The sequence below is a fragment of the Chlamydotis macqueenii genome, chromosome 6 (genome assembly GCF_036417535.1).
Source record: "Chlamydotis macqueenii isolate bChlMac1 chromosome 6, bChlMac1.mat, whole genome shotgun sequence".
Lineage (NCBI taxonomy): Eukaryota > Metazoa > Chordata > Aves > Otidiformes > Otididae > Chlamydotis > Chlamydotis macqueenii.
The window spans coordinates 39,580,255-39,607,074 of NC_141561.1; the positions used below are offsets into that span (position 1 = coordinate 39,580,255).

Below are 26,820 nucleotides of genomic sequence, written 5' to 3' on the forward strand. Positions count from 1 at the left end.
TAGATGCAGGTCTCTTAGGTTTCACTTATCTTAAAACCCCGCACTAACACAGGAAACTCACTTTAGCTTTAACAGGTATCTCTGCAGAGCCACCCTGTTTGTGCATTTAGATTTTTTTTTTTTTGAACCAACCAAGGGTCTGAGGATCTTGAGAACAGGTGAGCAGAAAAGAGCAAACCTGGGCTACAGGCTCTATGTGCCACTAGATATCAAAACAGAAAACCCAGTGAGCGTTTGGGCCATTCTGAAAGACAAAAGTCTTGCACTGAGTTGTGCTCACTGCGGCACGCGTCAGCAGACCGTCCCTGCTCAGAACAAAATGGGTAATGTAACAGCAGCAAAAAGGAATTTTGAAAGGAAAAGGAATCTGGAACAGGTTGCCCAGAGAGATGGTGGAAGCCCCATCCCTGGAAACGTTCAAGGCCAGGCTGGATGAGGCTCTGAGCAACCTGATCTGGTTGGAGATGTCCCTGCTCCTTGCAGGGGGGTTGGACTGGGTGGGCTTTGAAGGTCCCTTCCAACTCTAACCATTCTATGATTCTAGCTGTCAACAGAAGTACCAAGCAGCTAATGTTCAAGAAGAGATTTATAGATTTATTTTATGAGCTATTCTTCATTGCTTGCCCATGTTCCTGCTCCTACTCTAGTTTCACTGAGAGCCGGCCAGTTACTGAGGGATAAAAGCTGGTACATGGACAGCTACTTAACAATAGAGTTGTCGTTATTTCTCCTTCTGTGACTTGGCTTTAAAAAGGACTTCTCTTACAGATGCTTTGTTTTCTGAAGTGGAAAAGCTAGTTAAAAAAAACATTAATTCCCTCAACCACCCAGAAGGATTTCTATTAGATACAAAATCGTATGAAAATACAGGAAATGTTGGCATGTGCCTAATTTAACTCAGAGTTGCTTATAGATCCATCCACAAGTGTAAGTGAAGCCTGGCAAGCACATTTAATTATATATTTAAGCATATTTAACATTTAAATATAAATACATTTAAAGTATCTTCAACATTAAACCATATATTACAGCTGAATATAGCAGAGACAAATCTTTAAATAAACACAGCTACATAGCAAGAAGAGACGCTTTTAAGGTCTATGACTTTACAGATTAGCATTTAGCGTAAACCCTTAAGAAGAACGACTGCTAATACTTACAGAAACCGTACTGGAACTGTTGTTAAGTTGGAGAGATGCTACACGAAAAGAGGTAACAGGTTTACAGTCCTGTTATGGGTTTACAGTCATGGGTGCCATCACATATTAAAGGTCCTGAAACACCAAGGCTGCCCTTGAGTTCCTAGCAAGATCGCTCTTCTAGCTACGTAGTTCAACGCAATAAATTTAAGAAAGCTGCAGAAAAATGTTTGTGAAATTACATAATTTAAGTAAATATTTATGCAGGTTTATAAACAGTGCTCTGGACAGGCAATTTAAAGTATAAAATATGTTTATTTCAATTATATACAGCTCAGTACATTTCGATATACATCTTGAAATTCTGCAGTCTGCACTCCATCAACTTTGTAACATCAACACAAATACAGGCTTCCTCTGCCCCCCCCACCCAGCTCCTCAACTTGCATTCTCTTGGGACGTTCATCGCTTAAAACAACTTTAAATGTGCTTTTAATTACACGAACCATGCTCTTCCTCCCAAGCACCAGCAAAGATTCCAGAAGAAATATACCAATGGAGTCAAAGTGTCTCAGTTATGCCAGCGATTCCAAGCAATCCAGCTTTTCAAAAAGGCACGGGGGCTAGTATACAGAAAAACAATCGTCTTTGGTCTGATAGTCAACAAGAATTAAGACATGCAACGTTATCGTCTTTCCAGAGAGGTAAGAGAAAAGAATTTTAGACATAAAAACATTCCTTCAGAATCATAGTAGGCAAAACAATGCAGTGAAGAAAAGCAATTTTAAACAAAACAAAAAAAAAAAACTTGTTGGAAAAATAGATATTTTATATATTCATAGCTAGACAGTACTTGATAGCAAACCTACGCACACACTACAGTGTGTATCGACACTTTCTTCGGAAAAAATACAAAACCCATGCGAGACATGGCGTAAAAGGCCTACTGTGGTGCAAAGTGCCTAGATGAAGTAAACATGTATATATTAATTCCTTTTAGGAAACTAAGTCCTGCAAGTTGCACTTTCTTCAGATTGGATATTGTTCTTCCAAAGTGTTTAGACTAAGCAGATTCACATTGCTCTAACTATATTTTGGAATATGACCATATGAGACATAAACATAAAATGGAATGAGAGTATTTCTTTTTTTTCATAGTAAAAAAAAAATAAATTGGTTCCTAGGCTTTCATCATTCAGCAAGAAGTTTCAATATCTGATCAGCATTGCTGATCTGCTGAGTTCCTTCATGAAGTGTTAATGAACTTACTGGAGATTTAATGCGTGTGAGTACCCGTAAGTACGCGCACAAGTTCACAAAGGTCCAATGCACATAAGTACATTCGAGACATCTATCACCTAGGCTAGAAAAAAAAAAAATTCATATAGAAATTCCTCAGTAGCAGTTATCCACGCTAAAAGTACTTTGATTGCAAGATGCTCTGAACAGTTGATTTGTGAAGCTTGCTCTTCTGGTGATAAACTTTAAAACTGAGACACAGCAAAACCAAACCCAGGCACGGTTTCTCGTGGCTAGGTACGTCAGTGAACGCGTAACGTGGTATTATGATATGAGTTACCTGTAAAGAAAAAGCTTTCAGAGTATTCCTAAGGTCTGATGTGTTGTGCAAAGTGCATGCTTCTGTACTGGGCCTGATCCAATGGCGTGTAATTTGTGTAGCCTTGAGATTCTGAACTTAGGATATTGTACAGTCATCTCTGGATCTCCCCTTCCCCTTTCTACCACTCTGCATATCCTCCTTGTTATTGCCAGCACTTTCCAAATCCTGTTCCGAAACATTTTCATCTGGTATTTTTTCAACTTTATTAGAATCTGATGCTTTGATTTCATCTTCCATCGCATCTGTCTTCTCATCAGTTTTCCATGATGCTTCTCCTTGCAAGCACTCTGTTTCTTCAGGCTCATCTCCTTTTTCATGCTGCAAGCTGTCACCTTCAGTCAAGGCATCTTCAGTTTCTATTTTGGCTGCTCTTTCTCCAGCTTCATCTGTTTGGGCAGTTTTTGCAACAGCATCACTTGCTCCATCACCCTCTCCTTTCTGTGTATCGGCTTTCTCTCTGTCACATTTTTCATCAGTTTCTAGTATCTGTTTTGATTCTTCATCAAAATCAAATGCATCACCGTCATCTTCCAGTCTTTCCTCTGCTTGACCCTCCAATTTAACCTGTCCACTAACACTTTCATCCTGCTCAGCTTTCTGTGCCAGGGAATTATTTGCACCTTCCTCAGAAGCAAATCCACCACCATGGGGGGCTGCAAGCTCTAACTCTCGCTCATTTTCTTTCAGTGTTTCTTTATCAGCTTTGTTTTCAGCAGTTACACTAGCATCTACAGTTGACTCCTCTTTAGATTCACCTTCCTCTTGTTTAACTACATCCTGCGCCTCACCTTCTAAAGGAATGTTTTTCTCTCCCACTGTGTCACCTGTTGTTTCTTCACTACACTGAGCTGTTTGAACTTCTACCTTTGGCTGTAAGTCTTCTACGCATTCTGTCCTACTTTCCTTTCCTTTCCCAGACTCATCCCCTGTTTCCAATTCTGACTCCTGAATTTTGTCATCTAAAAGACTTGGGTCTAAACTAATTTCCTGAGTCATCATCTCTTCCATGACGTCTGCGTCTGGCTCTGCCTGCTGCATCACACTTCCTTTTACCTCAGTAATACAGCCTACAGCCTCCACAGGCGCTTTATCTCGCTCGCCTGTTTCTGCAGAAGCTGAACACATCTCCAGCTCTTCTATTAATCCTTCCTCCTGTCTGCCATTCTCAGCCATAGCATTTTCAGGTTCAGTTTTATCTCGCATATGTTGTTCCTCAGGTGATGCTGAAGGACTGTCCTCTGAAGAAACTGGTTGGACGTGTGCCTGATCTCCGCCACCTTCCTTTTCACTTGCACCTGCCGGGACACCACTGTCACCTGACTCTGTCCCCTCCAAACCCACAGGCTCTGTTTCCCTCGTCTGACCCTGCACTGCGTTACTAACCTCATTTTCTTCTTCAGTTCTATCACCTCCTGTTTCATCAATTCTTCCATCAGTGCAGTCTTTGCTTTCAACAAGCTTTTCCTCCAAGACATTTGTAACCTTGTTTTCAGCACTTTCTTCTGAGTCCTGGAGTCCCTCAGCATCACTCTCCACATTTACCTCTTCACTAAGCAAGCCTGCTACTGTAACCTCTGGTAGCTCTGCCTGCTTAGAAACCAACTCACAGCTCTCACTTGTGATGTTGGCTTCCTGATCAGTTTCATCATCACTCAGGCTCTGGCTACTTTTAAGATCCTCTCGTTCTTCCTGTTCAGGTGTGGCTTTTTCCAGTTCATGCTCTGTACCTAAGACACTAGGCGTTTCCTGAGAGGTCTCAAAAATCTGATGACCTTGCAGAGAGCCCACCTCTGAGTTCTGATCTGTCCTTGTGTTTAAGTCATGGTGTTCAGCCTCTGTACTAACAGGCTGTTGGGCTGCTGTGTCTACAGACTCCTCGGTCTCCTTTCTCAAGGCATCTGCGTCACTATCACCATTTGAAGAGCAGCTCCCTGATACGCGTTCTGTAAGGCTTTGGGTTCGTTCTGTAAACCCGCTATCTGGTAACATCACTGTTGACAGGGCATCACATTCTTCAACCATTTTTGCTGCCTTTGCATTTTCATCAGCATGCAATGTCTGTGCTTCCTGCTCCTCAGACTCCTCTTTGCGTTCCTCATGCTCAGTATTCTGCAAGATTTCTCTTTTCCCCACATCCTCCAAAATCTCATTTTTCATGTCCACTTCATTGGCTTTGCCTAAAAGACCATTGAGAATGTTGAGGGGACCACATCATAGCACTTACCTCCCCACTTAAAACCCGAAAGAGAATGAATCAAAGAACAGGTTAATGAAAGATCAGCTTTTGCCAATTACGTGAGGCAAAGCAGCGATTGAATTAGTAAGGGTCCGGGGTTTTTGATCAGTGAAATTCACCACCACCCTCTCAAAGCAAGAAGTCTCTGGTGCTGGCTTGTGGTTTTGTATTTATGCTCTTGGCTGTGTGAAGTACAGCTTTTGTAGATGAGAACGACTGATTCAAGCAGTGCAATGTAACAGTAATACTTGCGGATGTAACACTAAAGTTATTTTTCTCAGCAATATTCTCTACAACTTTAACTCTAGCACCACTCTGTGCATCCAAGAGTGTGTGTCTGATGCCATTACATTGAAATAATCAAGGATTATTCAGTAATACTTTACTCCTGAGTATCACAAACAGGCATCCTCAGTGTGTATGTCAAACACTGAATGTAAAAATCTGATTGGCAAGCAAATGGTTCAGCTGTTTAACATCACCATCACAGATCAAAGCTCATCCACCGAAAGGGATGGGCCTTCTGTGGGTTTGGTTTTTTTTTGGTAACAGTTTTTCTTCGATTTATATTTAGAAGCAACAGGTATGAAAACAATGGCATTTGTTGTTTCAGCAGTTAGCTTTTGCATCTATGTTGTACCTGTTTCCAAAACCAACAGAATAAGGAGACACAGAAAACATGCTGCATTTGAAAATACACCCTTACCTTTTTTTGGTGTTCCAGATTGTTTCCACACAAAAACCGAGTGAGGAAAAAGCAACCAACAGCTAAAGCAAGATAACTTGCTTGTGCAACAGTTGGCTGCCTGTCGCTATTTATGAGTACGTTCATTTAGAACAAAAACAGGAGAAAAAAAAAAAATCTATTCTTTCCTTTCCTTGTGCTAGTATAATAGTTCTCATTCATCACAACTGCTTAAGAAGAGTGTTTTTGCCAACCAGATTTCTCCTTCCTAACACTATCCATCTCAGAGTCATAGTCTTTGAATTTAACAGCGTTAATCCTGTTATAACAAGTAAAAATGCTGATATTAAAACTGCTCAATAGGACCAAGAACAACAAATTCATACATGTTTTCAACAGCGCCCAGCGCTGCTGCTCAGCAGACACTTACAGTTCTCAGGTGTATATATATGAATCAACATACAAGCTCTTTATAGGAAACTAAAATGCTTTTTTTCCTGATTCTTTAAGGTACGTGCTGAAAAATATTGAACAACAGTAGGATTATTCTGGGACAATTTTCAAATTCAGGGTTTAAAGAGTAATCCGAATGATTGCTACTTATCTGTAATGTAATATTTGTATTCTCGTCCTTTGTCTCCTTGACTGGGAAACGAAGTCTGCCTTTGCAGGAAACTGCACAACATACTTGGAGTGATAATAAATATTAAGCAGAAAAATGCACAGGAAGTGATTTGACAAGTAGCATGCTGCGTGATGTGTTAATCGTCCCATTAACAAACGCCCAAACTTCAAGCAGAGATGAATGAATGGACAGACAGACAGAAAGACGTGAAGGGATATACGGCACTTACCTAGCGACCCGTCCCCTCCTGTCTTTAATGCCTGAGTTGTGCCTGGAACAGTTGTGGAAGAATCCAGGTGTCCTCCGTTATCAAGAACGTCTGATGTTTCCCCGTTGGTGGCTACGTCAGAGTCTGGGATTATTCCATGTTTCTGTGGAGAGGCAAAAGAAATGCTTTAGAGCCTGCTGCTCAGAAAGGGGAGGACAGCTCAGGTGTTCTTGTCCTTGACATTCCGAATAAACAATTGCTTCAATCAGTCCATTAAAAATGGCTGGAAGTCAGACAAGAGCACAGAATATTACAGTCCTCGGTTTAGCTATTATGATCTCAGCTTTTTTTTTTTTTTTTTAAGATATCAATCTGCTGCATAAACTGTTCCTCAGAGAAGCGTCTCCTACGAAAGCAACTACTCAATCCTTCAGCCTATGCTAAGAGCTCACCGTCAATATTAGGATGAAGGACTTTATAAAGAAAATTCCTGAAACGGCAATTTACAGGCAACACGAAAACAGAGTTCTTGCTACTAAGCTAGGTTAAAACTCTCTGCAAAAGTGTCCAGGAGGAAAAAGTCAGCAGTTGAATAAAAGTTTCTTTTATTCCTCTTGCATACCTTCAGTTGCTCCTTCAGCACAACCACTTCATCTCTAAGGTCATCCCGCTCACTCCTTATGGAATCAAAGAAATCTTTCTGCCTCTCTAATGCCTGAGTTCCCAACACAGAGAGAGGGCGAGGTGATGTGAAGAAAGGAAGGGAGACAAGTAAAGACCATGAAAAGTAAGTGTAAACAAGAATGAGCAGGCTTAAGATATTCAGAGATTCATGGAAGTGGCATGTATGAAAAAGGTAAAGTTTACAGATTAAAGGATTGAGTTTACAAACACACAGAGAACCTTCAAATCCAAGAAATGCACAGCTTAGTCAGTAACCAGGGATTCCTGCTAAAGACCTCATCAGAGATCCTTCAGATGAGGATCCACTTTCCATTCTTATCCGCTAGACAAATTAATTCATAGCCATATTGTTTCAAAACGCACCCTGAAGACACAGTGCCATTCCCACGTGTTAACAGAACAGCAGGAAAGCAGGCCCAGCAGATTTTAAGTCTTTTTATTCCATGGGTTGCCGTATCGGGTGCAGTACGCTTCAATTAATTTAAAAGCTGCCAATAAGTCATCTTTAGACTGGGATGTACCAAGTGAAAATGTGTGTTTTGCTACTGAACCCCCCAATATTTCTATATAAATTCACCAATAGAACAGTAACAAAAATAGGAAAACTTTTTGAGTTTCAAATTGCCGTGAGTTATTGGACATCGCAAGCATGGGCTTTTTCCATTTAGCTTTGATAGAGGGTGGTGGGAAGGGATGAGAAGCAAGGAAGAGTTAGAGACCCTTAAATAGCTCTATTGCTTCTGTAACGCACTCCAGCTTCTGCTCAGTCCGCAGATTAAATCTGAATAAGCAAAAATTCAGTGCTGATGGAATTGCACTATAAATAACACTTCCTTTCTCAATACGGCAAATACAAATGGTGCATCACAGCAAATAAAATACCCTAGGTTCTGAAATCAAACCAGCTGCTAAGTTTTTCTTGGATTTTATGATACTGGCAGAGACAAAATCTGCTATTCGCTAGTTCACTGGTAATTTAGTAATACATCCACACTAAGCAAAGTCACTAGGGAGGATTTTACATTTTGCAAAAGCAGGATCAGCTGGAGAACGACAGTGCCACTCTAAACACATTTCAGGAGTTGCAGTCCTACCCCTATTTTTTTGTCTTTCCACTCTATTGTCTCCTGAAGATCAGAAATCTCCCTGACATAGCTCTGCTGTTTCTGTTGCAGCTGCTGGATTTCCTGAGAAACAGGAGCAAAACAAGAAGACAGAAAGCAAGTAACAGGTTAACAGAGAAGGTTAAGATTGCAGTGATGCCAAAGAATGAAAAAAGTCAGGTGCTAAAGTAAAAGATACCTAACATGCACAGTTTCACAGTCTCTGACATCTCAGACCTACACTCTGGAAGACAACCTTGCTGTCCACGAGATGACTCAGAACAAGTTGGACAGTTCCATCTGTTTCCTCTGCAGCTCCACAAAACACAGCTTATTTTGTATGAGGGACCAGGCAAAAAAAGACGTCCAACCTGAGATAGTACTTACAAAGTGCTGTTTCTGTTAGTCAGCTCTGAACCTGTTTGGCCTGAAACACTAGTATTTCTTCAGGTGAGAAACTTGAGGAAGGAATAAAATTCTCTATGCCTCACCTACTACACTCCTACTACTAACCAGGAACATACCAAAGAAACCTTTTCTTTTTTTTTAATAAAAAGAAATTACTTACTGCAAGCATTTCTTCTCTTTGCTTCAAAGCCTCTTTCATTTCCATGAACTGAAACTGCAATATGCTATGAGCGTGCTTCTCCCTCTCAAATTCCTACGAATAATGAAATATTAATGACATTTTTATTGATCAAAAATAGCATCTTGTGAAAAAATGGAGAAAATAAGCCCAACTACAAAGAAAACACTTACTGCAATGCAATTCTTGAATATTCCTCTAATCACACTCCCACAAGAGTACAATTTTTTATCTTATTTGTCCTTTTTCCAAGAAACTATTATTCCAAGTATAGAAGTGACAGATATAATTTAGCCAATTTTATAAGCTTAGCAGCAAGCTGGCAGTGAATAGCTTTTACACTCAAGCCCTACAGACTTCACAGATGAATGGCTGGGAATTTAACCCACTCTTTCCACGTAGTCGTGTACTAAAAGTTAGCTGGACATTGTGGACTTAAAAAAAACCCCAAACCACACACAAAAAAAAAAACCCACCCCAAACCCCACACTATCTTCCAGGAGCTGTGTGTTTTGAAGTACGCTACAGTGAAACGCCCCAAGCTAAAGAGCCAGTTTTGAAAAGCCAACGTGAGCCACGGATTTATTATTTAACACCAACTCACAAGCATTCAGGTGCTGAATTCCTGTAAAAGTTAGCTCAGCTCTCAACCGAGTAGCTGCCTTAGCTATATAAACTGTGCAGCTCTCCCACGGGACTTCTGAAGAGAGCTTTGTGTGTAAAAATACTATGAACAAGCTCTCTGAATTTAAAACCTGAACCTATAAACGGACACCCGATAACATCCGTATAGCCTTAGCATATAAAACATTTATTCACTTCTTCGGAGATTGCTTTATAAGACAGAAACTTAGGGAAGATTCCCATGTGTATGATGATCACAAGGACATAATATGCTCCTATTCCACTTGCTTTAACAGTAACTCAATCAATAACTTCTTTAAAATCCTGAATAGCGATTTGGTTGCCTCCTCCCAAAGGTCTCCGCGTCCCCCCTCCAATCTTTCCCTGTTAAATAACATGCCATAGCTATATATACATACTTTACTTTTTTCTTCATATTGCCGCCTGGATTCTGCCAGCTGTTCTTCTAACTCTAAGAGTGCGTCCTTCAGGGTATCTACTTGGTACATGAAATTGGTTTTTTCATTGTCCAGTTGAGCATTTGACACCATAGCCTTTTTGTATTTCTCTTCGACTTCGGCTAGAGAGTCCTGCGAAGAAAAAAAAACAACAGCGGAGCCCGTTATAAAGGACACTTTGCCAAGCAAGACCTTCAACAAGAAAATGAAGCACTAAACCACAAGCACGCTGAGTACTCCGAGGGAAACCAGTGCTAATCGTGTGCTAGAGAGGCTTACCAGCCGTCCCAAGGTGAGGATAATCTCCCCTGCGTTCCCACCAGCCGTCTGTTTACAAGCAAGGAACCTTACCTCTGGACGGATAAGATGTTTCCTGTTCTCTGCTGCTTCAGCTTCTGCCTTCGCAGAGTTTTCTGCCTTCTCCCTTCTCCCTCCTCCCCCTGCCCCTGCACACTGGCAGCTCAAAGCAGCTGCTGAAGATGACAAGTTGTTTTTCTTTTTTTTTTTTTTTTTAAAGGTAAACTGGCCTTGATTTAAGATCATTTTAGATGATGCCAGGCCTTAAATTAAGGCAGCTTGACACAAATTCAGGGATCCTTGCAGTGTGGGAACCTACTGACCCAGGAATTAGAATTTGCCATGACAAAGCTGCAGCTTTTGTGACCTGATGTGTCATTTTTCATTAGGTTTCCTATATCACATCCCTCCTTTACAAATTTACTCTGTAAGATATAATTCTCAGGGTCTTGAAAACCCCTCCTATCAACTTGACCTGAATAGGAGATACTGAGGTGTTTACACCAACAGATGATGGCAAAATGAAATCATGATCATTTTCCACGTTGCGTGCAGTCCAACTTTGCAGTAAGTGATTTTAATACAGAAATAAACAAGAGCTAGAGAAAGAAAAGAGTGCAAATATGCAAACAAGGACGACACTCATGTCAACATTTTAGTTTATAGATCAAGCAGTTTCTCTTGGAACTTAATTAGTTCTAATAATTACATTGACAGGTGAGTTTCATATACTTCCCTTTTCATTCAGTCAATGGAACTGGGGACGACAGCGGGGAGATGATGACAAAACTAAGTTTGAATCAGTTTTCTTTACATTTCTATTGTCAAGTAAGAGAATTTGTCTTTAAGGGCGTGAATCTGTCCAGTTCCAAAGAGAAACTGTGTTTTGGTGCATTTTTCCAGCCCAAGGATGAGAAATACCAAGCAAAGGAAAGTAGCCAGGATTTGAAAACAGTGGTATGATTAAACCTCAGGAATTAGCTGGAAAGGAAGTATACGCAAGTAAGAAGTTAAGGCAGTTGCTGCACCACTCCTTCAGCATGCTACATTTTGTTTTCTTAGCGTGAAGTGGTGCAGCTACACATTGATCAAGGGGAAAAAAAAACAAAACAAAAAACACAACAGAAGAAGAGCCAAAATACTCTTTTTCCATTGAGAACTCACATAAGATGGCAGCACCTTCACCTGCCACAGCACTGAGCCGATGACACAGTCGGCAATTAACGCTGATAAATGTTGCGTTATATGCCTGGATGTTTACATACATATATTTGAAAATGCAGCTTATGTTGCTCCTCGCTTATCAGGTGGTGGTATGCAGATGCACAAGTTAATTCTCACACCCAAATTGGTTTATGGCTTCATGAACTGCTGTGAGCGTTCATTCTCCGTGTAACAGGCTTTGTTACACGAAGTTTCCTGTGATGAGTTTTAGTTCATCTTCCAATACTGGGAGGCTTCTTGGATTAGGAAACTATAAAAAACCACCCTAATAATTTTAATTTCCTAGAAAAATGATTACCTTCTCAAAACAGGAAAGAGAACATGCCAATAGCAATCAGCAGCCTTTCAGTTAGCACTGGGAAGCATTTCTCACCACAATCAATCGAACAGATACTTTTCCAGTTAATGAAATGCTTTTCACGCAATTTACAAGCCCTGGCAGAAGAAAAGCATGCAAGGTCAGTTCTAGGTCTCACGCTGACCCTCTGAATGTTTAGATGGTGTTAATGATCACACTCCTAGTCGGCAGTAAACCGGTACCTTCATTTCTTTCAGTCCCTGCATGTATTTGCCTTCTACATCCTGAATCTGGTCCTTTAACTCATAGATATCCTGAGAGAAACAGCAAGAAAGGTGGATGACGCCACGGAAACTAATTGTCAGAACTGCCAGGAGGGGAGACAAGCCAGTTTCTTTTTTGGAGAGAAGTCTTAAAGCATATTTAAGAATTTATACTGGTTTTAAGTATTTCTCACCTTTATTTCTCTAATAGATGCCTCTGTATCGGCAGAGATGGATGTATCCCCGCTGCCTCTTCGGGAAGAAGTCCCACCCAGAGAAGCTAAGGTAGCTGCTGATAAACTTGAGACAGTCCGTGCTCCCTACAATCAGAAAATCAAAAGATCAAGGTTTAACGAGGGAAACTAATGAGGAAAACTGATCAGATGTAAACAAAACTATTGTAATAGGAGTCTGCATGGCTTAGATTCTAACTATTAATTCTAAATTCGACAAAGTCTTTGGGGGCCAGTATCATCTTGCCAGATGTTTTCAAAACTTGTACTAATACCTTTTGGGGATGCTTCTGACTGCCCCTCAAGCTCCTCTGTTTTCACGGATATTTACCTGCTCTGCGGCAGAGCCCCATTAAAACTACAACACCCCCCTGCCAGGAGCAGGGACATCTCCAACCGGATCAGGTTGCTCAGAGCCCCGGCCAACCTGGCCTTGAATGTTTCCAGGGATGGGGCATCCACCGCCTCTCTCCAGGCAACCTGAGCCAGTGCTCCACCACCATCAGCGTAAAATTTTTTTTCCTTTATGTCCAGTCTGAATCTGCTTCCTCATTTTTAAAACCATTATAAACCAAGGTTTATAAGTTTGCCTTCAAAAAAATGCAGTAGTAGGAGGCTCCAAAAATCCAAAGTTTTGTCCCACAGTGCATTCTCTAGAAGATCTCTGTACACTCACTGTGAGTTCTACCTACCAAAAGGAACGAGAAGAAAGCGCTATTGGCAGAATAATTTAGAAAACACTTCTTACCTTCTCAAAGTCTTTTTCTGGTCTTTCCTCAATCTGTAAAACAAAGATTTAGAAGGAATTGTTAGATAACAAAGGAGAAAAGAAGGCAGCAAGATATCAGAAGGGGAATTCTTCAACCTGTAAAAAGACTTTTCACTCGCAATTTCTATCAACTCCAAAAGCAGACACACAATTAGAACAGCAGTGTCCTGCCTGGCATCCCACGGCACAAAGCTGGATAAATTACCTCAAGTTTCTAAACAGTACATCATTAAGAGGAATATACTCATTGATGGAAAACCACAAAGGTCTAATAAAGAGAGAGGAATACTTTTTTTTTTTTCCATGTTCAACATCACAATGTTTTCGATATGAAGATGGTACTTTACAATGGAAGAATACAAAGACCTCCATGGACATGAACTCAAAGCCCCAGATGTCTTCTCCTGGACATAAAAAGAGCTGTATGCAACTGCTGTGCTGACTTACGCACCTACTCCTATTTATTTTTGCACAATTACAAAAATATGCCTCAAACGGTGACTGTGACTTCAAGCAAAGATCCAAGTAAGGCTGAGACTACAAAAACTGACCCTCAAGTCAAATATTAGGGACCAGTTCAAAGTCTAAATAAACAGCCCATTTATGGCTTCAGTATTTCACTGGAATTTACTGATTACGAAGAGAGATCCTGAACTGAAACGAGTCTGGAAGAAACAAATCCAAGTCAAAATCAGCATTTAGAAGAACAAAAAATTGCCATGGATAGAGAACCAAAAAGCTTAAAAACAAGTTACACAGCAAAAACCCTGTACAACCTGGGCAGATTTATTTTTTTTCCTTGATGGGGACAATTCTATAACTTTTTCCTGCTTTGAAACCAAACCAGACATACAAGTTCCCAAGAGCAGAGATTTAAAATCAAGTGTTTTGTCATGATTCACTTTGTTATTGGGGGAAGGCATTTCAAAACCCGAATCTTTCAACATCACAGTCAAGATGTTTTCCCAAAAGACTTCTAGAAAATTAACAGCTTCCTCAGATCAAGAGCCTAAGAGCCAAAGGGAAGTTTTTTTTTAAGAACAATTAGTTAAAAAAAATAAATCAGAAGATATCAGTTTTGGGGAAGGTGGGGAATAGTCGAGGCTAAATTGAGAAGTTTAACTGAAAACACCCCCAAAACCTCCATCTCTTTCCAATCAGCTCACATTTGGCATAGTTTTTTTTTTTCCCTTTGAATTACACACAGCAATGTGTGGATGATCCCACTCGTTACTCTTCAATATCACCCATGGCACCCTATTAAAAAAATTCCCAGAGCTGCGAGATACCTGTTACAAATCAGCTTTTTACACTGCCAACGCATCTCATACCATAAATACCCTATGATTAAGAAAATTTAAGACTTAGGCTTCGAAGTAAAATAAGCCAGACTTAAAGCACTAGATATAAACTTTGCAGAGACGCGGAATACACAGAGCATCTCTGCATTTGGGTGCAATAAGGAAAGGTCACTAACGAAGGCAGATGCTTCAGTTCAGACCCAATAAACACGATGACTTTTGCAAGCAGCCCTTATTTCCATGCCAGACAGCTTTGTTTATTAAATTTTGTTTATGAAGACGGTTGTGGCAGCGTAAATATCGGTGTGTTACCAAAAAATAGCGTATGCATCCACACCTATCTATGCATAGCCTTAAAGTGCAACCATGGTTTTTAATAAGGTAAAGAAGGGAGCAAATCTTAACATTGGTTTTATTATGCATCACATGAGTCAAATAAAAATTTAAAGGGGAAAATGTTGAAGACAACACGGTGAGAGATAGGCACACGGTGGACATTTCTCCTCAGAGCACTCATAACCACACCTGTAAAACTTGCTACACATTCATTGCAAAATAATCTTTAGTAATTCTCTGAGGCGGCATGACCTTTAATAATTAAAACTATTAAGTAACATCTAAAATTGGGGTGGTATAAAAAAATAACAATACAGGAGATTTCATTTTCCCAGTGATGCCCTCATACACACATCCATTTGGTGCCATGAAGAGAATACTCGGAGCATCTTCTCAAAAGCAGTAATTACCACTACCACTTTATTTAACATTTATAAATTTAATGGGCTTTGAGCAAAGCCAGTTCCCCATTCTAACGTTGTGTCCGTTCGGTACAAGGATGCCTCCTGCTACACGTTGCTTTTCTACACACAAAGTCAGTCCGAAACAAGCAGCATTTAATTAAAAGACAAACCATGCTTTCCAACAGCTTTCAGCCACCAGAGGGAACTGCAGGTTTTCAGGCTTCACCCAGCCCCTGACAAGCCCTTTGGCATTTAATCCAGCAAGAAATCAAACAGAAAAAGGTCAGGGGAAGGGAAAAAAAAAAAAAAAAAAAAAAGTCATTTTTATTTGACATTGCCCAAAATACTCATCCTTCTGTATCATCATTCAATGAAGAATACAGTACTGATTAAACAGACCTCTCCACCGGCACAGTACCATACTCAGCACAGCCCATCATCCAAACATACTGGCTTTGAGGACTTTTCCACAGGAAAATATAAAAGGTCTAACAGAACACTTACTAGAAGAGGAGATCTGAAGAGGAATTCACCTAATGACACTAGAGCTTTAATTTCTAGAACATTATACCCGTTTTCACTTTGTCAAGGGTTGGGGTCTGTCTCTAATCACAGATTACCTTCCTCTTCACCAACAATGTGGGCAATTTGTACTTGAATGCGTAAAAAAGCAGGAAAAGGAAGTAATTTGCTGAAGAACTCCAGCATGCACATCTTTGTTTTGGCAAGGGGAGTAGGTTGCTGTCTGCAAAATAAGTACAATGGGATCAGAGTTCAGCCTCTTCTGACAGCGATTTCGGAATAAATCCGGAGCCACGTTACTAAAATGTCAGCAATATCAGAGGCTTACCACAGCTGGAACTTAACAAGACCAAAAATCATCCCACAAGCCTATATATGGATATACTGCCAATTTTTCATAGACTATAAGGACATTTTACTATAATATTTGAAAAAGTATTTCTCCCTACTCCGCCGTCAGCTAGCAGGTTAACTCTTGAAGCTCTTTGCCACCGGTGAGCACCAGGGTAAAATTAGAGCCCCCGCAGCACTATCACAGCGCATCCAACACGACGACTCTCCAACACCTACTGAAAAGAGCAGAGACCCTGGGATAGTTAAGCATTACACCCCAGCTGCAAATAAAGAGGAAAAAAAAAAAAATCATTCAGATCTTTAAATCGATGGAGGAATCAGGACTGAGATACAATTTCCAGCTTCCAGCCTGCTACACAAGGCTAGAGACGAAGGGCAATACAAAGCGCTCGCAGGTGCGAAGCGCTGTGGGCCACCCTTAGGTGCGAGAACAACTTTGGTGTCCTCAGTACGTGGCTGTCACTGCTCAGCTCCATCTAAGATCTTGCACTTAGATCAACTTCCTCATAAAAGCAAGGGGGTTTTTTTCAGTGACAAATAAAATTAAGATCATTTCCTGCTCTTAAAGTAGTCCAGCGCAGTTTGAAATGGAAATACGGCCCACACCAAGTAAATTCTTGCAGTGGGTAGTGCCGAACGCAGGATGGCATTTACAAAAACTAGAATTAAAAAACAAGATGTACCGCAGTCAGTATAACCCCTCCTACAATCCCCATCTTACCAGTTTGATCAGCTGGGCTGGGGCAGGCAGTAACACGGAGGGTTCCTGCATGTTTTTCCACCTTAACGCTAGCAATTAGCAATAAGCTTTTAAAAGTCAGCAGGGGAAAACCACCGCTGAACTTTGTCAGGTCTAAAGTGGATTTGTCAGAAGTCTCCTCGCTCAGGAATGAGTGTTATGCCAAACGTCATTGCTTAAACAAACTTATCAGGCTCTGAAATGCAAGCTAGCGCTGCAGCAAATCCTCGCTCCGGAGGGGCCCGGAGCACACCCAGGCTGTCCCTGGCTGGGCTGGGACACACGCCTACCGTAAATCTGCAAGCGTCGAGGAGAGAAGGCAAAGCTTGAGCGCGCTGATAACGGCTGCCGTGAAAATTAAGCCTGACTGTCTTCATTTTATTTCTGGTGAGAACAGAAGCGTCTTCAAATGACATATGACCCGAGGATGGCACGCTCGCTAAGCAGCACTTGCGTTTTCAGCTCGGGCACAAGGTTTACCTCCATCTGTGCAGATGGGCCTGACGTTTGCTCTCGGTAGTCTGAAGATCTGCACTTTACATTGAGTATAATGCAAACGTGTTGTTCAATTAAGCACATAGCTCTACTTTACCAGTTTCATCTTCTTTTGCTTCAGCCAGTTTCTAACCATGGGAGAAAAACCCCCGTAGCGCACAGGTTTTCAAATCGCAGGCTACGTTTGAATGGGGAACCACCAGGATGGGGGCCATCAGATCCAAAGCAATCCCTTACTGCCAACTGCTCACCACACCATCAGGCTTTGCTCCGAAATGAATCAGAAAAGATATTCAGAGTTGTAAACAGCTAGGTGGAACAACCACAAAGAGAAAGCAGGAATACGCCATTGAAAAAAGAGAAGACAATTTCTTTATATGTGTGAAGAGCAGGGGAAAAAGTCTCGTCTTGGTCAACTAGAGTCACAGGGGTTGGACAAGTCTTTAGCGTTTGAGCCTTGCTTAGTCATGACTACTTGGGAATTTGTGATGCTAGACACACTGGGTACACGTAATCATAGACTCACAGAATGGTTTGGGTTGGAAGGGACCTTTAAAGGCCATCCAGTCCAACCCCCCTGCAAGGAGCAGGGACATCTCCAACCAGATCAGGTTGCTCAGAGCCCCGGCCAACCTGGCCTTGAACGCTTCCAGGGATGGGGCCTCTCTGGGCAACCTGCTCCAGTGTGCCACCACCCTCAGCATAAAAAATTTCTTCCTAATATCTAACCTGAATCTCTCTCTCTCTATTTTAAAACCACTACCCCTCGTCCTGTCACACCAGGCCCTGCTGAAGAGTCTCTCCCCACCTTTCCTGCAGCCCCCTTTGGGCACTGGAAGGCCACTCTCAGGTCTCCCTGGAGCCTCCTCTTCTCCAGGCTGCACAGCCCCAGCTCTCTCAGCCTGGCCTCACAGCAGAGCTGCTCCAGCCCTCTCATCATCTGCGTGGCTTCCTCTGGGCCCTCTCCAACTGGTCCATGTCCTTCTGATGTTGGGGGCTCCAGAACTGGACGCAGTACTGCAGGTGGGGTCTCACCAGAGCAGAGTAGAGGGGCAGAATCCCCTCCCTCAACCTGCTGGCCACGCTGCTGGGGATGCAGCCCAGGATGCCGTTGGCTTTCTGGGCTGTGAGTGCACATTGCCGGCTCATGTCCAGGTTTTCACCCACCAGTACCCCCAAGTCTTTCTCGGCGGGGCTGCACTCAATCCCTTCATCCCCCAGCTTGTATGGGTACCAGGAGTCTCATTGCCCTTGGTCTTATTGAACCTCATGAGGTTCGCATGGGCCCACTTCTCGAGTTTGTCCAGGTCCCTCTGGATGGCATCCCATCCTTCAGGAGTGCCAACCGCACCACTCAGCTTGGTGTCATCTGCAAGCTTGCTGAGCGTGCGCTCGATCCCACTGTCTGTGTCACGGATGAAGCCACTAACCAGTAATCCTTCCAGCACTTCACCACGCTAAAGACTCTGCAGCGTCTGGTCATCTACAGTCCAACAAATATTTTCACATCCGATCTCTGGATAGCCCTGCAGCAGCACACCACCGACGTACTGCTGAACGGAGAGAAACTAAACTACTTGAGTGCTGCAGCAAGATTTAGGGTCTCCTGAATTTAATAACCGCAGGAGATGCAGCACTAGCATCAACAACCCGAACGTTTCCACAATATCCTTGCTGAGGTGTTTTATGCCCAACTTAGAAAAAAATTAGCATTGTTATATGAGTCCAAGTGTACTTTTATTGTAAAAACACGTGCATCTACTTAGAAATTACTTTGGTTTTGTAATTTCTCAAATGGTTCACCCCCTTCTTTATCTTAAGCATTGCCCAGAAGGTCCAATTAATACCATAAGAAATTGTCTCATGAGGGACAGTGACCTGTTTGTACAAAAGAGAAGTACAGAAGAACAAAACAGTTTAAGGACAAAGGAAAATAGAGGAGCTCACCACCGGACTGGCTCGAGCAGAGCTGGCTCTTGAGGATGCCCGAGATCCTGAACCAAGGTAGCAGCTGTACTCGGAAGGCTGCCGCAGGTAATCCAAGAATAGCAAGCAGAGAAAAAGAGAAAAGCGTTAGAATTGGGAAGGGAAGCGAGAGAGGATTTAGAGCATGACATCTGAAGTGAGTTACAAACACGGTCACATGCAGCTGGACAAAGGAACAGCAGTGAAAGTCAGAGAACAGACACCTTGGCTGTTAATTTAAACATGAAGGCAAGCAGTAACTCCACTTGATGGACCAAGTAGAGTTTTGATTCAATGCCTGGTATGACAGAATACTATTTATTTATGTATGTATCTTAAAATACCAGTCACCAGTAAACAACTCTCAGTCTCTACACAAAAAGCTCAATCCTACTACTCTTCAAGAGCTCCTACTACTCCTCAAGAAGTTCTCTGGCGAACCTTCTTCCCACGTTTCCAACATTGTGCGCATATAAAATGAATCCGTGCTCCACAGGCCAAAGCAAGAAACATTCATCTATGCGGTGATTAAATTAAAAACTGAGACCATGTCAGAGACTGAGCACCCCTCCTGCTTTTCCTCCTGCCAAAGAAAGTATTTCAGTCCTTAAGAAGCAAACATCTAAGCAGTGATGCAGAACAGACAAGGACGGAGAATGTGTCTACGCCGTTTTATTTCCAGAGGTTATAATGCGGTGGAAGTAAGAGAAAGGAAATGAAAGTTTAAAGCGTTGGGGAAACAGAACTAAAACTTATGCTGGAAATGCATTTTAGACCCACTCCCTCTGATCTTCACAGACTTCACAGTAGCAGCTTCACGCTCAATCTTGTATTTAGATGTATTTTGTAGAAAGTTATGTAAGCATATGCAAAAGGAAGTTTTTGATATATTAAACCTTTTTTAAGGTTTCTTCTATTAAGTCACCTGGCCACTACAGGAATGTCCTGGACCCCTCAGCAGCAGCCAGCTCTTCACCAGGCTACTGGAGGACTGTTTCAGCATCACTAGCCACGCTAACGAAGCGGCACAGTATTAAATGAAAAAATCAACTCACAACATTAATAAATAATAAGAGGGTAAGCTGGAAATAACCCCCAGCTACAGTACAACCATAAGCTCTGTTACTAACCACAAAGCACTACGTACCAAGGTACACAGCCCCTAGCAAGCCCCCGAAGCGGGGCAGAACACGACCAAGCCGTGTCCTTGCACGTCTTACGTGTAGCGACACTGGCTTCATCCACCTGAACTACTGAGCTGCAGTTCAGAGATGAGAATATGCAAAATTTCGAACTGTGCTGCCCACAGTTTACGACTATTTTCAACCACAGCCACTTCCATTCCTAAATTGAAACCCAAAAGCACTGAAGTCAATATTTAGATTTTGGTTTCTTATTAAGTAGTTCTAGCACAGAAGCCTTGCGCCATCACTGGCGTTTTATGTTTAACATAACAAGGACGTAGAATAAACTTGAAACACATGACAGGAAAGAAGTATAAACTACTGGGTCATACACAGGCTTCCAAATACCTGCGACATGGGATGGGGTGGGATGGAGGAAGGAGAACAAGCACCAGCATTTTACTCAGTGTTCCCTGCTCAAGCCATCAACAGCGGCTGAAAGACTTGTAAACAGCGTTTGGGCTCGGAGCCCACTGTAAATTATTTCTCCCAAGAGCAGAAATGCGTCACCTGGAGCTTTGAGAGACTTTATCTCAAAGAAAAGAAGATGTCCCCTACCATCAAAGGGCTACAGCCACCTCAGCGGCAAATTCACGGTGGACTGCAGGCTGCCCCAATAGTCCAAACGGAGGAGCATCGATGAATTTTCCAAGGCAGCCAAATGAAAACAAGGCACAATGGGGAAACAAAAAGTAATTTCAAGTTTAACATCGGTAGCAGCAAGATGCACAGCCCAGCTAGTGAACCAGTGTGGTTGCAGGAGGATGGCACAGCCCTGTAAAGACTAATAACTGCTGAGGAAGTGTTCTTGAAAGGGTTTCCTTCTCCAAGCTAATAAAATTGTAACTTTGAAAGGAATGCTGGTAATTTAACTTTATCTTGAGATTTTTTTTTTCTGTTATGGTCTTAGGTGGTGGTTTTTGTTTGTTGGTGGGTTTTTTGATTATCAGTGGTGGAGGAGATTAGAGACAGAACAAGCAGTGGGCCCACAGAGCAGAATTTAAAAATCTAAAAAGAATAGCTTTTTTTTTTTTTTTTTTTTTAAACCCAGGCAGATGTATCAGCAGCAGATTAACTGCCTGGCCCAAAGGTCCACCACAACACAGAGGCCCTGTCTGAGAAGAGCTGAATGCATGTTCTGCCTTCTGATCTGGAAATCATGTCCTGCAGCCTGGCTTTTTTGAAAGGAAACAAAGGTATACGGTCATGCCTCATATTGTCTCTCCCCAAAAATGACAGAGCCCTTCACTCACAGGAACACGTCTTGTGGAAACACTGCCACAAGCTGCCTGAGACATTGCTACAGAATATAAATCCAAGAAACAAAACTAAGCAAGTCATACCTTCACAAAAATCCTTTACTTCATGCTAGCAGGTAAGTGCTAACGTCAAAGTGATTTTTTTTTTTTTTTTTTTTAAACTGGATTATTCTCAGTTTTCAAAAGATTTAAGTCTCAGTGAGGGATGGGACTTTATGTACCGTCTTTCCAAGGTGTTTTATCTGCAAACCAAGTGCCAGGCAGAGCTGAATTCCCCTCGCCACAGGGGAGGCGAGTGCCTAGCGCCGGGCTCTGTCGACGCTAGCCAGACCCGGTCTGGCGTTAGAACAGCAGATAAATCACTGCTTATTATTTCATGGAAGCTCACAGAAACGTTGGTCGCACTTTCGCCCACAGCAGCAGGCTATGAACCTCACACAGTCCAGCTTAAACGTTCCTCAGCCCAGAAAAGGCTGTGTTCTGGTGCACACAGGTGACTGGAGGACAGAGACAAGACAACAGGGAAACGCAGAAAAACATCTTACAGCACGAGAACTAGAGGCACTATACCGCCGACTCCCACTGTACACGCTCTCGTCATACACAGACGCCTACAATAAAAAGACAGAGTCAGAACAGGATGGGCAGGACCCGTCTGGAGCATCAACAAACTCACAAGGTGCAGGGCGAGGGACATGGGGAAACGAGCAGACTGTGCAAGGACAGGGACACCTCCGGTACGCAACCACGAGCAACGTGCAAGCGAAGATCTAAGGCAACACGAAGTCAGAGAGCTGGGAAACGCCGTGCAAAATCTGCCACACGCCCCTCCCCGGTCCATCACACGGTCATGCGTTCCTAACCGTTCTCCCCGTCATCGATTCAACAGGTTATACCGCCTACCACCAGAATGGCTACATCAATTCTTCAGCTGTTCGTGTTTGTTTGACCTTCATTTCTGGTGCTGGCAATCGGGGAAACACTCACCTGATGAACATCACTTACTAGCCAGTTCACTAAATTACTAAAAGATGCATCTCCCTCCTCTTTTAAGACTGGCTTCAGTTTAGCATAGAAACGTATGGCTCAGAAAACAGAGGAGGAGTAGGAAACGCTACCTTTAAGCTTTGAGAAAAGAAAAATAAAATTCTGAGCAGCTCATTTTAAAGTATAAACAAGAACAGTGGAATTTGCCTACAAAAAAAACCCAAACAAACATAAAACTGATTTTTGTTAGCTGTTACACAACCAGAAAGAATTGATGTTGCCTCTCTCTGGCCCGCTCCTACACGTCGTAGGTAAGACACCAAAATGAAGACAAGCGTCTCCCATCCAGAGAGAATCCTGCGGCAGCCTCACAACCCCACGAGCAGCGGTTGTGCAGTTCCAACGGGAAGAAAAGGAAGCATCGGCAAACCCAGGACGCGTGCGTTTGATGGATCAAGACACCAGGGTGTGAAGTCAATGGACCCAAGAGGAACCACAGAGGTAAGAGACAACATATGCGCGGCTGAAGGTGAGTGGCTTCGGGATCTGCGGTTACAGCATTAGTACAACAAACCCTGTAACTTCTGGCTGGCAGGGCATCGCTGTACAGCAAGGAGGGCTGAGGAAGACAAGCACAAAACTTTTTTTTTGCATAGAAAACGAAACACAAAAAGGCACCTACAGCAGAATTCACCATCTTGCTAAGGGATTAGGATTGTTAAACTACAACAAAAGGAAACCCAGTGTAGAGAATATTAGTCATCTGCTCCATAAATGCATTAGGTCTCAACTCCCAAAGCCTAAGAATACCAAGCAGACATGTGCGTTTCCTACAGGAAGGGAGGACGCGACAGCATGCAAAAGCAAACCAGCATAATTTAATTTTAGGTTGTTGAGTTGTTATTGTCTCACACACATTTGTGTATAGCAGCCAGAAAGGGTGTTTCTCCTCACTTCAACCAAAGCCAGAAAAAGAGCTACACACACAGACAGAAGTGTTTTAAAATACACATTTGAAACCTTTCACACAGCTAGAAGATCACCTCTTGTGTGTTTTATTATTCAACAAAAACGCAGAGGAAAACCCAAATAATTCAGGAAAAAATTAGGAGTATTTAAGAGCACCACAAACCAGATTACTTTGTTGTTAGTAAGCACGGCACGCAAGGTGCGGCGATTAAGTTCTGTATCTAGTATAGTCAGGCACAAGAGAGCCTCCAGCAGCGGTCCCCGGCCCGCGGCTCGCGGACAACAAGTCCCCAAAGGCGCCGGCCGATATCCTCGTGCCAGGCTGCGGACCGCTGCTCGAGCGCTGCTTGGCTAGCGCCGGACTGCCTGAGCTCCGCCCACACGCAGAGGACAATCCAACCTCCTGGGTGATTTTGAAGCTTCGGTGATTTTTTTCCTAGCAGTCTGCGAATTACTTGTTTATAATATCATTTTACGCAGACTGGTTTGTCTTAAGCTTGCTACGCAGACATGGTCAGCAGAGAAGTTGCCTCAAATAGAATAGAGAACTTCAGTTAATTAAGATTTCGCTTCTTTTTCCAGACCAGCTGAGGCCAAAAGCAAACAAAATAAGTGTAGGAAAGGGAGGAGCAGCAAAGGAAAACTAATTGTGCTCATTTTAAAACAGCTTTCCATTACTCACTCCAGTTGTAAAAGGTCTGGTTTGGTCTTGTTTTTTTTTTTTTTTAAGTTTTACTAAAAATAGCTACAGAGGCTTTTGACAACTGGTTCAAATTAATTCCTAAGTACAAGAGGTTGTATTATCCAAATGAAGTCGGAACAAGTCCAGGCCAGGTAAAGCCAGAGGGGAACAGACCCAATTTCCATTTTGGGAAGAAGGTTGAGATGTGGAAGCATAGCTGCTGTTGTGAAGACCCAGGTCAGAGTAGTATGAAGCCTGCATTAATAATAAACAAAAAAAGAAAAAGCCCTTGAGAACTCAGCTTTGTAACAGGAAGGAGTTTCTAAATTCCTTTAAATGGGAAGCAAAATGTGAATTTGTAAGGTAGAAGGTTTTTTTAAACAAACAAAAAGCCTTTCCTCTATCCCTACAGCATTTTATGCACAAAATACAGTGAAGCTGTATTTATCAACATACCTCCAGCTTCTGTAAAACACATCAGACAACATCTGTTTTACAAGAAACGTTATCTTCCAGGCTTAGGTTCACAATAAACGGCTGCATCGCAGCTTCATAGCTAAAAAACCAGGCTCCTGCCTTAGAGGATTTATCTCTTCTCATGCGCAGTCCCACCGCCGCAGACACAGAGCTAATTGCCACCGCCCATCAAGCACTGGAAAAACATACTGGGTCATGGAGTAGGTCAGCTTCTTTCTGAATTCTTGGGGAGTTTATGCCCTACTGTAAGCTAAACCCACAGGAGATGCAAGAGGAGGTTCAGGACAACTCTGCTGGGAGACAAAGAGCAAAGCCAGGGACCAAAACCGTTGGCTGTGTCCATCAGGAAAAGCCAGCAGCCCACCATCAGACATGGTGAGACTGAAGGGAAAGAAAACTTTTCTGTAAGAAGTGAGACTGTCTAAAACAAACACCTTCTTTTCTGCAGCTTCCTACCTAGCATCTAGCCAACCTTGCACCTTTGGTCCACCTATTTGGTCTTCACAAGTATGGGGAGATGGACTTAAAAATCACCCTTACCCTCCAAAATACCACCCGATTTATCCAGGGTGATATACAAGATCTCCATTCATTCCCTCCAGGGTGTAGGATGCCAGCTCAGCTTTTCTGCTGTCCTGTGTTATTTGTGAGGATTTCCGCTGCACAACCGCTTCAACGCAAAGCTGGCATGTGGGGCTTGCCGGGGCGCAGGAAGGCTGACAGCGGTAGGATATTTATAATGCTGAGTGGAACTCAGTATTTTGGCTTCCCAAAAGCTTTAGGAGCATGCAACCATATTATGAGCAGCTTACGTTGTTATAAATAGCTGGTTTTAACACGGAAGAATATTTAAATTAGCAAATCAAGGTCTGTTTTCAACGTAGGTTGGAAATCTATATATAAGACGTTACGTATCTCATAGAGCTAAAGGAATCAAGAAAATACAGGTGTACTAGGAAGGCTTGGCATTTTCCTTGTTTTCAGAAAAATGTCAGCCTGAAAACACATGTAAAATGTGATAAAATAGTTACTGTGCCGTGCCAGGGACCGCTGCAGCCCTGAGCCAATGGGCAGGGTACAAAGCCGCTCCAGGAAGGCCGTCCTCGGGCAGCCGCAGCCAGCGCGCAGGGGCGAGGGAGGAAACGCTGCCCACCCGCCTCCCCACCCTGGTGAAATGACTTCCGTGCTCGCTCCGTCTCCTCTAACCAGCCCTGCAACAGGGCAGGAGTGGCAAAGGTATTTTCAAAGCCTCAAAGGCACCGTTTGGATTCCTTCTTTTTCCATGGGTGCGGGCACGCTGATGGGAACGGTTGTGGTGAAAGAGCTCCACACCTCTACCTTCTTCGCTGTACTCCACAGCTCTCCTCTTGCAGCCCTTCTCCAACAGCCTGCTTCTCCAGTAATTTCTTACAGGGGTCCAGACAACCAACATACTCTGCTTTTAGTGGCCAGCAACTACTCAGCTTTCTTACAAGCCCTAACAGATCCTTTCGCCGTCACTATGAACTACGTAGGTGTTAACTCCATTTACAAACGAGGGAACTGTGGCAAATTAAAGGAATTTGTTTGTTCCTGACACTGGACTTCCGTCACTGCAGGCAAACGGATGACACCCACAGGTACATACTGAGGATCCGTCATCGTTCAGCCTCAAAAGTTTACATCCCTTTCTGCTTCATTCTGGATGCCTGTTTTGAAAACAACTATTTTATCCAGCAGACTCACCCCTTGCTCACTGACCTGAAGAATTCTGCCTCTTCTCAGTTTTCTGTTGGCACTTTGACAATCTTTATGGTTAGGTTTGGGGTTTTTGGAGAGAGTATTCCTAAAGGTGAATGCCAGCCAGACTGGCATCAACTGGTTTTGGAGTCTCAGCTATTCCAAGTTACCCCCAAACTCTCATCCTCTTTCTAAATAAAGAAGAATGTGAACTACACGTAGTAATGAAAACAGCAAGGAACTAATGACATTGCCTTAATTATGCTCTACGTACATTAAACCTCCGTGCTACAAACCCTAGTACTAAGATGATTTTAAATTATTTAAATGGCAGCTTATTTTCCCTGGATGACTTTCTTAGGGATATTTTGCTC

General features: G+C 42.6%; 1 protein-coding gene across 4 annotated transcripts in view; it reads right to left on the reverse strand.

Moving 5' to 3' along the window:
- Positions 1-1,434: 1,434 nt before the first annotated feature.
- Positions 1,435-26,820, reverse strand: part of LRRFIP1 (LRR binding FLII interacting protein 1) — an 87,613-nt gene continuing 62,227 nt past the window's right edge. For 2 of the 4 annotated variants that reach the window (XM_086750854.1, XM_086750855.1), the window contains exons 3-12: positions 19,152-19,229; positions 13,033-13,065; positions 12,246-12,371; positions 12,031-12,102; positions 9,931-10,101; positions 8,870-8,962; positions 8,293-8,385; positions 7,137-7,229; positions 6,536-6,677; positions 1,435-4,937 (exon numbers count right to left, since the gene is read on the reverse strand). In XM_086750854.1, the coding sequence (XP_086606980.1) occupies positions 2,836-4,937; positions 6,536-6,677; positions 7,137-7,229; positions 8,293-8,385; positions 8,870-8,962; positions 9,931-10,101; positions 12,031-12,102; positions 12,246-12,371; positions 13,033-13,065; positions 19,152-19,229 (3,003 nt within the window). In that variant the 3' untranslated portion in view covers positions 1,435-2,835. Of the gene's footprint in view, positions 4,938-6,535; positions 6,678-7,136; positions 7,230-8,292; positions 8,386-8,869; positions 8,963-9,930; positions 10,102-12,030; positions 12,103-12,245; positions 12,372-13,032; positions 13,066-19,151; positions 19,230-22,157; positions 22,224-24,424; positions 24,506-26,820 lie in introns of all 4 variants that reach the window. The other 2 variants (XM_086750853.1, XM_086750856.1) reach the window with 2 other exon arrangements.